General features: G+C 36.7%; 1 protein-coding gene across 18 annotated transcripts in view; it reads right to left on the reverse strand.

The window, feature by feature from the left end:
• NRXN1 (neurexin 1) overlaps positions 1–16,821 on the reverse strand; it is a 718,052-nt gene extending 701,231 nt beyond the window's left edge. For all 18 annotated transcript variants that reach the window (XM_026084422.1, XM_026084416.1, XM_026084409.1 and 15 more), the window contains exon 1: positions 16,083–16,821. In XM_026084422.1, the coding sequence (XP_025940207.1) occupies positions 16,083–16,821 (739 nt within the window). The remainder of the gene's footprint in view (positions 1–16,082) is intronic.
• Between the last annotated feature and the right edge of the window lie 6 nt (positions 16,822–16,827).

Below are 16,827 nucleotides of genomic sequence, written 5' to 3' on the forward strand. Positions count from 1 at the left end.
GGTTATCATCTTCTGTTACACAGATGYCATTCACTCTCTTATTTTATCCAAATGGTAAGCAATGCATAGCTGGACTGTGTGTTCAGTTCAGGTTAYATATTTTGAAATGCCCATTTAGACTCCTGCCATCTATGCATCTTTCTATATACAGTACATATATCTATTATAGGTATATGTATTGTATAGATTAGTCAGTTGATGAAATACAGGTGAATTAATTGTTAGTCTACTATCAAACTGATATCTAAAGTTACACTCACATGATCTTCATGACATCAAGTGTTGTAGCTACAGTYATTTAAGCTACATATACTTTAGGCTGCCTTAACATTGCTTTATTGTACAAAGATAAGTTACTGTAATTCTATTAGAATTATTTTTGCAGTAACTTTTTCATAAATAGCTAATAAAAACAATATATTTCTATACATTTTTCATGAACAACAGTAACTAACTTCCATAAACGTTCTGATCACTTGAGCAGTGTGAGGTAGAACCAAAGTCCTTGACCCAAAGGTTTCTGAAATTGGAAAGAATATTCCCTTGCTTTCCATGGGTGTCTGAGGAGAATCATTTCACTATTACTGTCTGAAAATCAGATCTTCATTTTAATTCAAATACGGATGAATCTCATCATCTCATGCTTGTAGGTTATTTCCAACAAGTAGCAGAACTACCAAAAAGTTAGAAACTTAGGAAAGTGCTTTTCTTCCTTTTACTAGCTAATCAGTCTATATTGTTCAGAATAGCCTTTATGTAACCAGGTATTAATGAAAATCACTATTTCTCCCCTTACACCTTTTTGCAAGCACAAAGCTTTACATTTTATGACATTTTGTAAACACTTTCTGCCAGAAAGCACTAAAATCCTTCATACAATAGCATCAGCAAGTACTATTAAAGCACAGGAGGCCTAAGAAAATGCTTTTCATCAGCTGACATTTACCCCAAGAAAATACAATCTTACATGTATTTTAGATGGTTTTCAGTTCATTTCCAAAAAAAATCTTTGCTTTTGCTTGCAAATGTGACACATTAAGAATCCTTTATGATACATCTGTTAAAGACCCCTTTATAAACAAACACCATTTTACTCCAGGATATATTAATCTTTTTAATGGAGTTTATTGTCATGTCATGTTGTCAGAAATAAACCACCATCCAGGCTGAAACAGGTTACCCCAGTGAGCCAGAAGAAGACCATATATTAGAAAAGAATATATATGAGTACATCAGAAACTTTGTTGACCTTAAAGAAAACTGGAATACCCTAAATTACAAATATTTATTTATTACTTATGCCCCAATGTTTGTATCTCAACTGCTGCTTAATATTGTTCATAATATGTAACATCTAGAACCCTAAGCAAGATCCACTTCTCTTGCTCTAGGTTATGGTAGATACAAAGCAAAATATGCTCTGAAATCTAAGACATGATGAAATAAAACAGACAGGAAATGGGTAGAAGACAGTGAATATTATTATTTACTTTATTTTACGGATGAAAAACTGTGAGAGAAATTAAATACTTGAGATATATACAGAACTTGTATTAGAATTGTGAAAATAAAATAGCAATTCCAAATTCAATTTCCAGTACTTAATTACTTCTCAGTCCTTCATCTCTCCTTTTTTCCATTTTATGCTTCCAGATGTCTACCATTCATCTGATGTAATCATTTCTGAAGGATCCAGGTTTTAAAGAAGAAATAATATCTGGGTCCCAAAGATGAAACAAGGTTCTTTCATAATAAGTTTTCCTTAACTGCAGGAAATTCTGCAAAAAGCAAAATCCAACCCCAAAACCCAAGAACCAAAGGTCACTACTATAACTAAAATGATTTTCTGAAGGAATCCAACATTTCAAGGCAGAACTAACAGCTGGTTGTAGATTAAGCAGAGAAAAGTTCTTACCAAGCAAAATCTACAGTAAGAACGTCCTGAAGTATGAATCGTATGATGACTTTGTGCACCCTTTAGGCATAATGAGGCAGTTCACATCACATTGATTAAGCAATAATTTGCTGAATAATACTGTGATACTTAATAATATTTCAGGTATTTTTGTTACATTCTTCTGATATCATTTATTTATTTGCCAATGATTTGTTTTAACAGTATTGCCAGTCTCTTATTTTATTACCAGTTGTTTGGGCTATTTTTTGCATAAAGCCAGAGAGGAAACCAAGCCATATTGAAACTTAGGTGAAATACTTAAAAAAACAAAAACAAAAACAAAAAAACTGTTTTGAAATGCAGCAAAAGGAAAAGAAAGTCTTAACAATATTTTTGACAGCTATGAAAAATTTCAGTACTGAGAGTTTAATATTTTTTCCAAAATCTGATTTAAATATGATGCCATCGATGCACAGAAAATGGAGGTTTTCTATTAAGATATAGTTCAAAAGAGATGTTAGGCTTCTTTGGAGCCTTCCCTATCTTGAAATATCTTGATCTTCATTATTTTTCATTTTGTTCAGATCTTTAAATTTTTAAATATTTACACAAACAGGGAAGTAAAGAAAATAATAATTTGTAAACAAGGAGAAAAATAATAAAAGGTGTATTGTAAGTTCCTGGGACATTTATTAATGTGGTTCTTATAAAGATAGAAGTATCCTAAAAATGAAGGCTGGTCAGTTCAGAGAGTAATACTGTGATTCTGGCTCATATGTATGGAGTACATATTGGCTATACTATTCATTCATATAAAACTTTTACATAAAGAGTTTAAGAAATACTTTTAAGCAAAGCTTTTCAAAGGCAACCCTAAAGAGATGTGCAAATACAATGTCTGCATTTTATAAAAGAATGAAATGGATCTCTCATAGGTCAACTCAATTCATTCCTTGGAAAAATGGTTCTGAAATGTACAGAAACAATTTTGTATATGCTTTATGTTTTGCTTGATTCCCATCTTTATGAGGCACACTTATTACAGAAAAGGATCACTTACACTAATTAATGAAAATTGAGAGGGGCTCAGTAATAGTAGGGAAGTCTACCATTCTTTCAGTCTTAAAAAATATATATTTGATTCAGTCACAAAAGAATAGCTCAACTGAAAAATTGGCATTTATGTTAGCAGCAGTATCTCACCAAGGGAACTTTAAGTAAGTTTCATTTCCATTCTGATTCCTTTTGACTTTAGTCATATTTTGAAGCAGAAAACTAAAAACCATTTGGGGAGGAATGACTTGATTTTCAGGGTTAAGCCTTCTGCCAAACATTTGAAAACATGCCAGAATTTGTTCAAGTCGCAAACTTTCTTAAAAAAATCTCAGTTTGTACAGTGTTCATGGAGATGTCTTGGATTTTATCAGTAAATTCCTGAAAGATTGTTTGGACTGTGCATTCTTTAACTTGAGCCTGAGCAGGCTTTTCCTGTCCTCAGAAACTCCAGATTGCTGCAGCCTGTGCTGTGTCTGGCCACCCCCTTCTGGAGCAGGGAACCTGTCGATCCTTCAGTAACATCCCTGCTGGGAATAGACACTATGGAAAGGATGCTTTTTGGTTAAAATGTAAAGAAGAAAATGTCTGGGGCTGGGATGTAAGAGTTGGAGTAGAGTTTTAAAAACCTAAAAATATATATATATGTACACACACACTCATATTTTACTACATTAAAAGACCATTCTTCAGGTTGCAAAGTCAATCACTCAAAAATAGCATATCTGAAAAATAAGGTTTCCTATGTAACTTAAATCCATCCTCTGTATTTATATGCATTATGATATAGCCTTTAATTACCCCATTGACAGCAGTTGTCTCCAGAGGGTCCCTCACGCGTTCTGTACACAGAAGAGGTCTATTCTTAGCAATACGTAATGGCTGAGCAATGAAGAAACCTGTTGTGTCTGTGAACAGTACACCTGCCCCTGCAATAGAAGAGTCCTTGCGAAAAAGGAGTGGGGTGTTCCTCATCACACGGAGAGCTGAATGCTGCCGTTGAGAAACATGTGCTATCCCCTCCTCAGCTATAAAGGTCCCATACACTTTTGTTCAGGCTTTTAAAGCCAGACATTTCTGAGTGCTCATTTCTTGCGCTTTTCAGGACATTCACGTTTTCTGGGTGCCTATCTTACCGGATATCCCAGCAGATGAAGTGCTGGTCACCCAGAGATGTAATTTGAAGTCAATGGAAGCTGCACTTTGAATCTATGGTGTACGTATAGTATATGTACTGTTATATGTGAAGTACTCAGCAAAACATCAGATTGTGTACTCAAAACTAGAATGTCTTTTGCCTCAGTTCCCCTCTTTAAGTGGAATAATAGCATCTGTCATCTTTCATTGGGTATTGTGTATTTTTTAATAGTTGCACAGTAGTTCAGACAGTGTACTTATGAGAACYACAGAAAAGCCCAGGAAAAAAATAATAATTTCTCTTCAGAGCTGGTTTGAATAAGGACAATAAATAAGGCTCAGGGCTACACATGGAACAGCAAGGAGAAAACAAAATATTGAAGAAATTATTATTATTACCCAGTCTACGCACACTAAATGAGGCAGAAGGCTTGTGGAAAAAGTGGTATATGATCATGTAATTAAAGACTGTTTCATCATGGGTACCTGCAAAGGGATCAAATTAAAGTTGTACAGTATCCTTAGTCCTGACAGTTCATAGCTTTGGAAGACTTTATTTCACAAACTTAAAATTCTCAAAGCATAGATTTTTGAGTGTAGTATGTTCGTATGTGTTAGATTGATCCTGATGACCTAGGTTGATTAGAGAAGAAGAAAACTGGCCATACTGAGCTATGCTTTAAAAACCTGCACACCAAATGGGTATCTAAGAACAAGAAAAGGAGCATGAAGATTGATTCAAATGCATAGATGAAAGAATTGTCTATTTTCAAACAGCAAGCATTTTAATACAGGATAAGTCTTCTCAGCATGGAAGTGGGGTTAAAGTATGAGATCTTTTTAGCCACTAATTCATAATTTTAAAGGGAAAATTGCATTGACAGTCTCTATTATATCTGCACAAATATGGACAAATTAAAGACTGGAATAAGTAATTACTGGTACCACATATGTGTGTAAATCAAGCCAGAAGAGCTTCTTGCCAGTCATTTTTGTGTTGGCAAAATGCTTCTATGCATCTGAATGACAAAGGAAATCTCTAAAAAGATCACAGAGTAATATTATATAGTAATGGGAAAGGTTAATCCTGTTTGGACCTTGTAGTTGTTTCAAGAGGGTTTTGAGTGTTTTCATATTAGCATAACTGAAACATTTTTCTTTATGACCAGAGGACCTGATTCTGATCTTACCTTTATTTTACAGTGGCTTACATGTATTAACTTCTAGAGGCATCAATCCTGATTTACATAGACATTGGAAGTCCATTAGTCCATTACCTGGACTAATGATTTTACTCTGCTAACTGACTGAGAGATCCTGAATATGACAAACCTACAGCAGCAAAGTATTTTAGAAATATGGTCCATAACAATAAATATGATTTCTAAAGAAGTCTTTATCTTCCAACAAGCACTAGTTAATTAATTTCTGTAAGTCTTAGCACCTCTTTCTGCATTCTCTGAATGAACCAAAGCTCAATTTAAGTCACTGAGAGTTCAAGCTGACCAAGAACCAAGTTTCCAACAGATATTTATACACTTTTTTTCAAAATTCCAAAGAGAAAGCTAAGGAAGAGCAAACCTGAATAACATCAAAACCTGCCCTCAGTTCACCTTAATATATTTTGGATTTCCAAGGAGTAATGACCCCATATGAAAGTGCAGTATCAAAATAACTACATATTAGTAAATTCTCAGATGAAAGCTTTTTGACTTAGATATATCTCTATGACAACAGATATAGCGTCACTGACTTTTTTGTTGTCACACAAATGTGAATAAAACGAAGAGACAAGTTTCACCCTTAAACACACAAAACAAAAAAGATGAAAGCCGCCACTCAGTGAATGTAGCCTTAATTCTGAATTCCTGTCATGCCTTCTACTTATGCTGTTATCTTTATACTTTCAATAGACATGTTTGTGTTTTTTCAGTAGGGGAAAAATTGAAAGGAAATTTTATTCACTTGCAATACTGTGCATATTTTTGTGGTTCAAGATTCACAAAGTCCATCAGTATGACTCACGTGTTGCAGTGGGATAATACATGGCTGAATACTGGTGATTTTTCACTCATTATCTTTTATAAACATGAAAGATGGAGAATTTTTAATGTGTATTTGACAAAAAAAAATATTTAAAGACTCCAGTAGTATTTCAAACAATAGAATAGGATTCAGCCTCTGATAAGAGGATAGATAAAACCCCTGAATACTAAAAATTTTTCAAATATTAAAAATGTGATCATCAGTGGATTTGCTTGAACAACAAAACATATCACTTTTTTCTGTCATTGGAAGTTTCTTAGTTTCTTAGAAACAGTGAAATTTTTTCTCATAATTTTGAAACTGATGCATGACTTCTTTAATTTTGGAGTTTCAAAAGTTTTAATGAAGAAAACAACAATAAAAACAGTACTGTATAGCTCTAGCGTATGGTTTCCTATAATGCCAATCTCAGCTGTTAGAAGTACATAGCTGTCGAAGCACAAGCATAACGTCAGGGCTCTGCAACTAACTTTCATCCCAGCCTCTCCTCCAAACGCTCTGGACCAAGAGGAGTGGCAAACAGGCAAAACAGAAATTCCTAGAAACTACCACAACTGAGTTAGTTGATGGAAAGCTGATTGCAGTTTTGGGCCAAGAAGGAATTATATTCAAATCACGTTGTCTTCCTGATGAACTACTAGGAAAATATAGGTGTTTTCCTCATAACACATTAATCAGGAATGTTTTATGCATGAATATAAGATCCATCTTCAGAATTCTTCAGTAAATGTTGAACCAAACAAGACAGATCTTCGTTTGTCTAATGCTGAAAGACAGTCCACAATTTACCTCTGAAAAAATAAATGTTCTAAAAACATGTTCTTTGCAAGGTAATAATATTACAGAAATTATTTTTCTGCAGTAAGCATCGCAGAAAACAAACTTTACAGAGAATCAGCCCCTGGGAAGTACAGCAACATTCATCTGAAGAGAATGTAGCAGGAGGGCATTATGCAGTTCTTCAAAAATCTATTTAGGTGACCAACACAAAGAAGTATTTTCTTGTATCACCGCAAGATAGACTTAAAAATTAAATGACATACAGCTGTTGGTTTCTATCATCCATTTTCACCTATCTCTCCTCTGATGACCAAAAATGGGAAAAAAAGCAAACTCAAAAAGAAACAGAACTAATAATAACAATGTCAGTACTAACATTTCTGGAAACACCACTGCTTTTCTAGGGTATGATATCATGCGAAGCAACTTGCCACCCCATTATAGACACTCACCTGATATTCAGTGTACTTAGAGCAGTGTTTGTGGTCTGGGAAGAAGAAGCAACCCTTCTCACTACCCTCTCCTCCTCATGTCTCTGGACCTTCCAAGGTAAGAGCCTGATCTTACAAACATAAGTCAATCACTGCATAAGAGTCAAATCAAGTCAAGTCAAGTAGAATTCAAACTTTTTTTGGATTATTTTTACTGATTCTGAATTATTCAGTTAGGAAAGATAGCACATTTCCTGAAAAGATTCTGTAGGGCATTTATTTTACTAGAAACTGATTCTCACATTTTATTAATAATGGATATTATCTTTGCATCACAAGACTGTAACTGATCATAAAGCAAAGTACTATTCATCATAACTGTCCTCTAGACACCCATTGTACAAATGCTGATGTGTTTGTATGGATGTTTCTGCTGTCACCTTTGGGAATAGATGAAGAATCAGGATAAGCTTCAAAAGAACATTACAATATTGAGATACAGTTCCTCACCTCATGTCTGCTCACTAATTCTGTGATTTTCTATACACTTCTTAAAAAGAAGGTACATATAGTTTATAAGAAATACATACAATCTTTTTCAAGGAATCTTTTCCTAATGGAAATACTTCCTTTCACCCAAGTATCATTTTTACATCTTTTGTTAAAGCTGAAAAGCATAGAAGGGAAGGAAAATCAAACTGAAGGTCATTCTGTATCACCCATTAAGATGTGATTCTGAAACTTTGGAACTGTGACATACATCTACAATTGCATAGCATAATGTCAGTGACCTCCATAAAGGCTGTACATGTTCTCTTCATTACAAGGAGACATCACTGTGAGAAGAGTAAGCCTAGCTTATCTGCCTTTAAGCAACATTAAGCCCTTTCTCTAAATGAAATCACCAAAAAGTCAGATCTTTTCATTTTAAGACCTTGTGCATTGTGCCACAGATTAAAAGCAACCTGTGACTTGTACACCTACATAGCATTGTAGATATATAACACCTACTTAGGCAAAATACACTGTTTCACAATTTGTAGTGGCAGCAACTGCAAAAATGATTCTATTGAATACACCTCCCACTTTTTTGGTAAAACAAATTTTTCCCTCATATTATAGAGTCCCTTAAATGTAAAACAAAATTAGTCACATCATAACTTTACTCATATAGTATGGCTCATAAGAATGCATTAAATTAAAAAAAAAATAATGATGATGATGCTTTTAAATATCTGAATATATGAAAAGTCTTTTCTCTATATATGTTCCCAGATGAATACTACAGTCAGAATCAGCAGGTTATTTAATTCATCCTAGATCTTCTCTGTCTTCATATTCCCACTCAAATAATAAGTTCAGAATCAGCAGGTTATTAGGTTTGCCCTAATTCTAAACTTGAGTCAATGGGACTTCAAATTGATTCCAAAGGAAAATGAAAACAGAATTTGGTTTTGTTTTGCTATCTATGAGATGCCAAATTTGCTGCTTATTAAGACCTAGCTAAATAGTTTCAGGTTCATAAACAACTCCATAAAATTACAGAAATCTAAAATCCTATTACACAGTCCTGTTTTTACAGAAAGCTGCCAGCACACTCTGTCTCTTATTTCTTTGTAAGCTCACATAAGGCTTGGGCTGCCCTCCCCTTTCCCCCAAATTGCTCATCCAAAAGCAACGAGCGTCCAAAAGCAACATGGTATTTTCAGCAAATACCATGTTGAAAAAGATATGATCRTAAAGTGGGAGCCAGAGTTCTCCGCTGTCCTCAGACATTACATCTTCAATCCTTTTTTAGTAATGAGAATGACTTTTGTACAGGTGCCATAACATTGCAAAGGATAGGGACTGTCACAACCATGGGAAGAGCTGAAGGGAAATCTGTTTGGCAACTGGCAATTTACATCATTTCCAATATCTGGCCAGACTAATAGAAGGCATGTAACTGCAGGGCACAAGAGAAAAGCAATATTCTGAATACTCAGGTATGGATAGATAGGCAGTAGAAATGATGGCAACCTCAAAGCAGGCTGATAAGTATCAGTTTTGTAGACTAAAGAGGCTCTTCTAYGGTAGAGAGAGTTTCAAGTTTTGACTATACAGTGGAGATCATATTAGAAATTCTGATCTTTTCTGGCTGACAGCCAGGAAGAAAATCCTCCCAAAACTCCTGTATGGAGTGTTACTAATTTAACTGTACAGATGGAGAAACCAAACAAGAAATGGTGTGAACTGACTAGGGTCACAGGGAAAGCCATGCCATTTCAAAATCATGTGCATTKCCCTGGGTATTTTGTGCATTGCAGTGCTCATTGGTTCTCCTGAGTACTCCAGGCTCCAAGAGAATGGCTGGACACTAGCATGAACCCATCACATACAACTACTTTTTAGTTTGGCAGAAGAGAATCTATACTTCTGAATCTATACATATAATCTGGCTAGAAAAGTCAGACACCATCACCAGAGTATAGAAGGAGAAAGTGTCAGTTGGGAAAGTTCTCATCTTTCTGGGGCACTAAATTATTTTGTAAAAGATTAAATGATGATCCCAGAAGAGAATAACTAGAATAACTAGTAGAATAACTTTAAAAACGTATTAGAGACATAACATGTAGCCTGATTTTTGCCAGTTAATTCTATATATTTGTCACATTCTAACAAATAATTTCTAGAAGGAACGGTACTTCAGTCTTTGCAATTTACTCCTCAGGTGCAACATGGTACACAACACTTCAGTATGCCCTTCACTATTCTGTAAAACCATGCTTTTATAAAGGTATACAATTTTCAACTAAAGTGCAGTAAACCAGAAAAGTATTTTTCCAGAAGCTGGTATGGTTTCCTGTTTTCTGAAAGTAACTCCAAGCTTTCTGGAAGACAAAACATTGCATTAATTTCAACAAGAGCATGATGAACCCTTTTGTTTTAAATTACCAGCCAATTTTGATATGTTTATAAAAAGAAGCATGAACCCTCAGAGCTGCTGTTAAAGTTAGCCTCTACTTAAAGCTATTTCTGTTAAGAACTGTTTTTACTTCCTAGTCTGTTTCCCCATTCCTATCCATCAGCTCAGTAATGATGATGGGATAAAATTATATGTTCTGTAATCTAAATGTTTTCCCCACAACTCCTTGGCTAGCATCTACAGCAAAAAGATTCCTAGGGAGCCTTCCATTTAAGTGGTAGCCAACCTGCAGCCGAGAAAAGATTTACATTTGGTCCAAAATGGCTGTAAGCCTTGAAGTGTAATTACATTAAAATATAGACAATTTCATTAYATAATTTTGAAATTTTGACTATATGACCAATCTGACACAAGCTTGTAGGCTGTCAGAAGTAAATTCTAGCATATTAGCCTCCTATAATTTGCAATATAGACTCAAAATTGGCATGGGCCCTGCATCTTTGCAGAGGGAAGCAACAACCTCACTATATAAAACGCTATTGATTTGGGGTACTAAGATGAATGCTATATGTGTAAGTGGTCTTTTGGAAGTATTTCAATATCAGCATTTTGAAAGGATTAGCAGTGTTCAACAAGTAGCCTTCTTAGAAGATAATATAAAACAGACTGTCAGTTCCTAATTACCAGTGACACAGTATTTAAATTGCTGTGATTTCACATGAGGCAGATATTGAAATCAATATCTTATAATGCAAAATCCTGGCAAACAAAATAATATATCAAATTGCATTAGGAAAATGATGCAAAATTCTGCTTTAAACTGACACGAGTTTTCCATTTACATACAACTGAATGTAAGGGGCACTGATTTAAAACATTTTGAAAGACTCTGGGATTATTTGACTATCTGCCATAAAAGTTCTACCTTGCCAAAAAAATCCACTATTCAGAAAACATTAAATAATATAAAGCTCTTTTACTTAAACTGAATTGAATCATTCCGTAAATACAACAGAACCTTAGCGTAATCTCTAGTGGATTCCTATCCCTCCTCCTAAATCAACATCACCCCAGTGGCCATTGGCAGTGATAAGGAACAAGTACAAATCATGTAATAGAGATGCATATTGTAGACAAAGAATCTGAAGTGTAAATCAAAAGGAAAGTTTTGCTCACAGTATTTGTTATCCCATAGTAAATATACCTAACTATTCAAGAAGGATAAAGACAAGGGTGGTTACTCTTGTAAAACTGACTATGTGCAATGACTTCAACAGCATTGCTTTGCAGTCAAACACTTATCTCGCAAAAGATAATTAACGTCAAAATATGTTTGTATGTTTTATCCAAGGCATGAAAGAATTGAAAGAATAAAACATGAAAAATATCAAAAAAATCAAATATTGGATGACTTTTTAAAAAGTTAACATGAAGAAGAAAATGTGCACAACAAAGATTTACGCAATATATTCAGAACCCAAACAAATTAAATGCTGGCTAGCCTGAGACATCTGGAATTTGCTTCCTTAAAAAATCATTTTCACAGCTCAGCCCGTAGCTGGAATCAACTACTGAATATCTGACAAGGAGGAATATCTCTTACAGTGAACAGCTGCATGAACAGTCCTCATTTTTCCCACAAAACAGAAACTCAGTAGGCCAGTTAAACATGTTCTAAACAGGAACATGTTGAATCCATAGAATAATTGTCTCTTGTAGTCACTACAAAAAGATAATATTGAGGCACGAAGGCCAGCGATATTTTATAAGGATAAAACTTGCTGTATGGTATTTTTTCTAACAGTTACAGGTACAGAAAAGCATAAGGGCATGAAGTGACAAGAAGCTAGGGTCAGTGAGAAACTTCTCCCAAATCAAAGTGTGTTATGGGTTTTTTGTTTTCTCTTTCAGAGGTATCTGGCTATTTCTAAGACAGGATATTGGACAAGAATTTTTTTTATAAAAATGTAGATGAAAACAAAATTATATGTGAACATTCTGTCTAAAGCCAAAGGGTCACTATTTTATTATGGTAATTTAATACTTAAAAATAGTTTTTTTATTCTGAAATTTTAACATAGGAGAAAAATGGAAAGAAGAATATGAAGACTCACTGATATGAACTGCATATTTTCCTTACTTTCTCAGACCCTGACTTACTTTACTAAAAAGGTAGATTTTAAAGAACAGTCTTTTTAATGAACAGCTCACTCTATTGTAAAATCAAACCATACCCATTTCATTCATTTCAAGGAATAATATCATTTCCCTTGAATATAAGATTGTGATGTGTGTAAAAAATTTATCAGAAAATTAATATGGTAATCAGGGTATATTTTAATGCAAGTCATATTTCTAACAAAATGTATCGTGATTTTGTATATTTTTCCTTCTACTAAGCCACTGTTATGATTTGAAATAATATTCCCTTGCATGTTTCAGTACTAAATACAGATTTTACTTCTTCTTTTAGAAGACTCTTGCACTGTCTTTATTCATAAGCATATGGACTAATAGACAACAGAAGTGCTAGGGATCATATTTTTCTATGCTATAGACTGCACAACCTTGACACCCAAGCAAAACTCCTGTCCTTTTTCTGTAATTCATGCCCAAGCTCTCACTGAAGAGAGTGTAGATCCTACTCAAATAAATAGCATGACTGAATGTCATACATCTGGTTCTTTGGTAGCTTAACTTGTTTTTACACTGGTGTAATTCGGATAACGTAAATGAAGCCACTCCTGATTTAGACAAGTACAAGGAGATTTAAGCCTACTGGGAATCATTTATATTACTATGGATTTTTCAAAGTAACACTTGGTGAAATTTTATTATTATAAGAAAACTTTTCTTCAGGAAAAGTTATAGAGATTTTCAAAGGTACAAATCTGGAAAACGTAGTCTTTTTCCAGAAAATAAAATAAATGCCATGAAAAATTGCATCCTAAGACTTAAAATAGTGACTCTTTAAATCAGTTGTTTATAATCTCTCAAAYGTGCAAATCAGGATAGAAAATTTTGGAAATATTATTACTATTATTATGATTATTGCTTTCTAATGTCCTCATTACATTATGCAACTCTGTGCTTTGTCAAATTGTAGAGATGCAGAAGAACACCACACCAAACAAAAGCAAAAAAAAAAAAAAAAAACCTCTAAGGAAAATAGAATTTAATGACTATTTTTCACCTAAAAGGGAAAACAGTATCATTGGGATACAATTTGAGATTAAAATGTAACATTTGGGTTTTTTTCACATCTAAACCATTTCTAGTCAAAAAGCAAAAAAAAAAAAAAAAAACCTCTAAGGAAAATAGAATTTAATGACTATTTTTCACCTAAAAGGGAAAACAGTATCATTGGGATACAATTTGAGATTAAAATGTAACATTTGGGTTTTTTTCACATCTAAACCATTTCTAGTCAAAAACAAAAAGACAAAGACTGAAAACCCAGAAGACCTCCCCAGCTCACTGCACTCCAAGACCCTGATCCTCCTGTTTTTGGGACTGACAGACTCCCATTGAAGGTAGTGGGAAATTCACATCTGCCAGGAACAAAAGATCAAAACTTAACAGCATAATTTCTAGGTTTACTATGAAGAATTAAATATCAATAGCCAGGGCTGATTTCTTGGCAGACATAATAATTTTACTTGTCCTTTTGCCTCTTCTATTTCTTAGAAGATTAGATCATTATTTACAAACTAGTTCAACATCTTTGTAGCACATGTAAGTAGCTACTAATCCCTTCATCAAAACCTGACTGATCTGACTTTCAGTTATTACCTTTTCTTGATCAACAAATATAAACTGTAGGCCTAGTTCCATTTATATTGTGACCAGTGGAAATGTTGCCTTCTGTTTCTAATGAAATCACAATCTGAATATTTTATGATCCTTTGTTGAGAAGCTATGCTAAAATTATATGTCCTGCCATTATTTTATAAGGCTTCTTCGCGGACAAAAGACACGTGAGGATCTAATCTTGATCCCGCTGAGGTCAATTGCAAAACTACTAGTGTTTGAATGAAGCCCAGATTTTACCCTAATTTGGGGGATTCTAAATATTATTTTGAATGTCATCTTCTTATAAGTTCTAACTGAAATTACATTTATATGTGTGCATATATACATATATAAAATATATAATTTCATTAACATTCAAACAAACATAAAAGTTCCTTAAAAATAGCTATTAAGCTTATTAATTCTGTTATTTAAAGATAAGATTTCCTCTTACTCTTCATTTTATATGCAATTATATAAACTGTTTCATAGAAATATTACGCATTCAAAAATCACTTTAAATAAATAAATTATGATTTAATGTACAGTATATATTAGTGCATAAGAATGTATAAATGACCACTGTTGCTTTAACCAAACTGCTACAACTCATAATTCTCTTTTTGGTTTATAATATAACTCAAAGATGTTAAGACAACTCAGTATTTTACATACACCTATATATTATGTAGTACCACATATTAAAATTTTACATTCAAATAATAAATAAATATGATCTTAGGCTAATACCTAAGATATTTCATCTTACAGTTTCTTGAACTGTGGGCTATTGAAGGGATAAGTTTATTATTTTCTAAAACTACCATTTGCTCTCTCTTTATTAAACACATGTTTAAAAATGTAAAAAGGTTTGTTTTTTTAAGAAATGGCAGATGAAAGATAAACAGCTGAAAAAGTAAACAGGATGCAGAATGACTGTCGTGTTTGAGTATTGACACTAAGGACAGAAGGTGGTACATAATAAAGCACAGTCACGAATGATGTTTTCTTTTTTATAGCGAGTGAAATTTGGTAGAAATGAGATAGGCAAGTTATTCAGCCATAAATATCATGCAGCCACTCAGTGAGGATATTCACCTGGTCTACGTGTCACCTTTGTTATATTTACACCTTTACATTTTACACTTAGCTCTCTGGTCTCAATTTCTGAYGTGGCGATTATAATTTCCTTGATATATTTTGTCTTCCTTCAYCCGTGTACCTTTAAAATCTGCTCCGGGTACACAACATACGTGCTCRTGTGTGCTTAAGTAGCTGCAAGGAGCGGCACATTTACCAGCAAAACGATAGAAAAGGTCCTACATGCATCTGCAAAGTAAATGTTCACACTCCTTCCAGTCGCCAAGAACAAGGGGGGCTGAACAGGGATCAGATTTTACTCAGTGATTTATTTGTAGACGGGATTCAGGAAAGCGCCGTTTTCCTAAACTCGCTCTTCCTCGGCATCACCGCCGGGCAGCCTGGCGCCCCCGGCGTGCCTGCTCCCCCCTCGCCCCTGCGTACGCCGCCTGTGTGACGGGCACTGGAAACTGCTGAAYGCGTCGCGAAGCAGCGTCGCTCCCATCTGCGCGAAACCCTCATCCTCCCTTTAATCCCCCTCCTCCCCAGCAGCCACTGAGCAGCGCACAAATAAATCACTGGTTTTACTTCGGCGACGTAACYGAGGCAAGTGTCAATACCGGCTGGGCCCTGGGTGCCCCCTGCCCCGCGAAGGGGAGCCCAGAGCGTCTTCGCACCTCGCCCCTTAAAACCTTCCCTGGCGTCGCTTCCCCCTCTTCCCGAAATCGACTGCCACCCGCCCGCCCGCCGGGGCAAAACCCCCCGCGCGGCCTGGCCTCCTCCTCCTCCTCCTCCTCGTGGCTGCGAGCCTCGCGCCGGCCTGCCCCCGAGGGACGCCCCGAGGCGGGGAGAGGCGAGGAGACTCCATGCAGTCGGCGGCGGCTGCCAGCCCCTCGGCGAAGCCGGCGGGGGGTGCGGGAGGGAGGGAGGGCGGGCGAGCGAGCGGGGAAGGGCGCCTTACCTTCGCTGCAGTCCTTGCCCCGGAAGCCCGTCTGGGAGCAGTCGCAGACGGCCTGGTCGTTGAGCACCGAGCAGACGCCCCCGTTGAGGCAGACGTCCTCGCGGGCGCACAGGCGGCTCTGCTCGTCGTCCAGCCGCACCTCCTGGCTCTCCACAGGCGACGCCTGCGTGTAGTTGACTCGGACGTCCGTTATCCAGCCCTTGAAGGGCTCCCGGTCCTTCACGGAGGACAGCGTCAGCTTGAGCGTGGCCGACCGCAGCTCCGGCGGGAGCCCGCCGAGGAAGAGGCCGCTGAACACAGTCATGTCCCGCCGCTTGGACTTCACCTCCACCCACTTGGCCTCGGCCTGGTCGATGACGAGCGTCGTGTTCTTGAAGTGGCGGCGGATGACCACGGCGTGCCAGCGGTTGTCGTTCACCGGCGTGTCGGAGAGCAGCGTGGCCGGCTCAGCGCAGAAGATGGAGAAGCTGAGCTGCAGCCGCCCGCCCTGCGTGAGGATGAGCTCCAGGAAGTCGCAGAAGCCCTCGTCGTCAAAGTAGAGCACCAGGCCGCTGGAGCTGCGCGTCTTCATGTTGAAGCTCATCTCGCTCTCGCAGCAGGCGTTCCACTTGGGGAAGCGGGTCCACTGGCCCTCGGCCCCCGGGAACTCCAGCCCGCTGCCCAGCTCGGCCCAGCAGCCCAGCAGCAGGGCCAGCCACAGCAGCAGGCAGCCCCCGCGCCGCACCAGCGCCGCCCCCATCCTGCG

Source organism: Apteryx rowi, unplaced genomic scaffold (assembly GCF_003343035.1).
Source record: "Apteryx rowi isolate R43461 unplaced genomic scaffold, aptRow1 scaffold_64, whole genome shotgun sequence".
Lineage (NCBI taxonomy): Eukaryota > Metazoa > Chordata > Aves > Apterygiformes > Apterygidae > Apteryx > Apteryx rowi.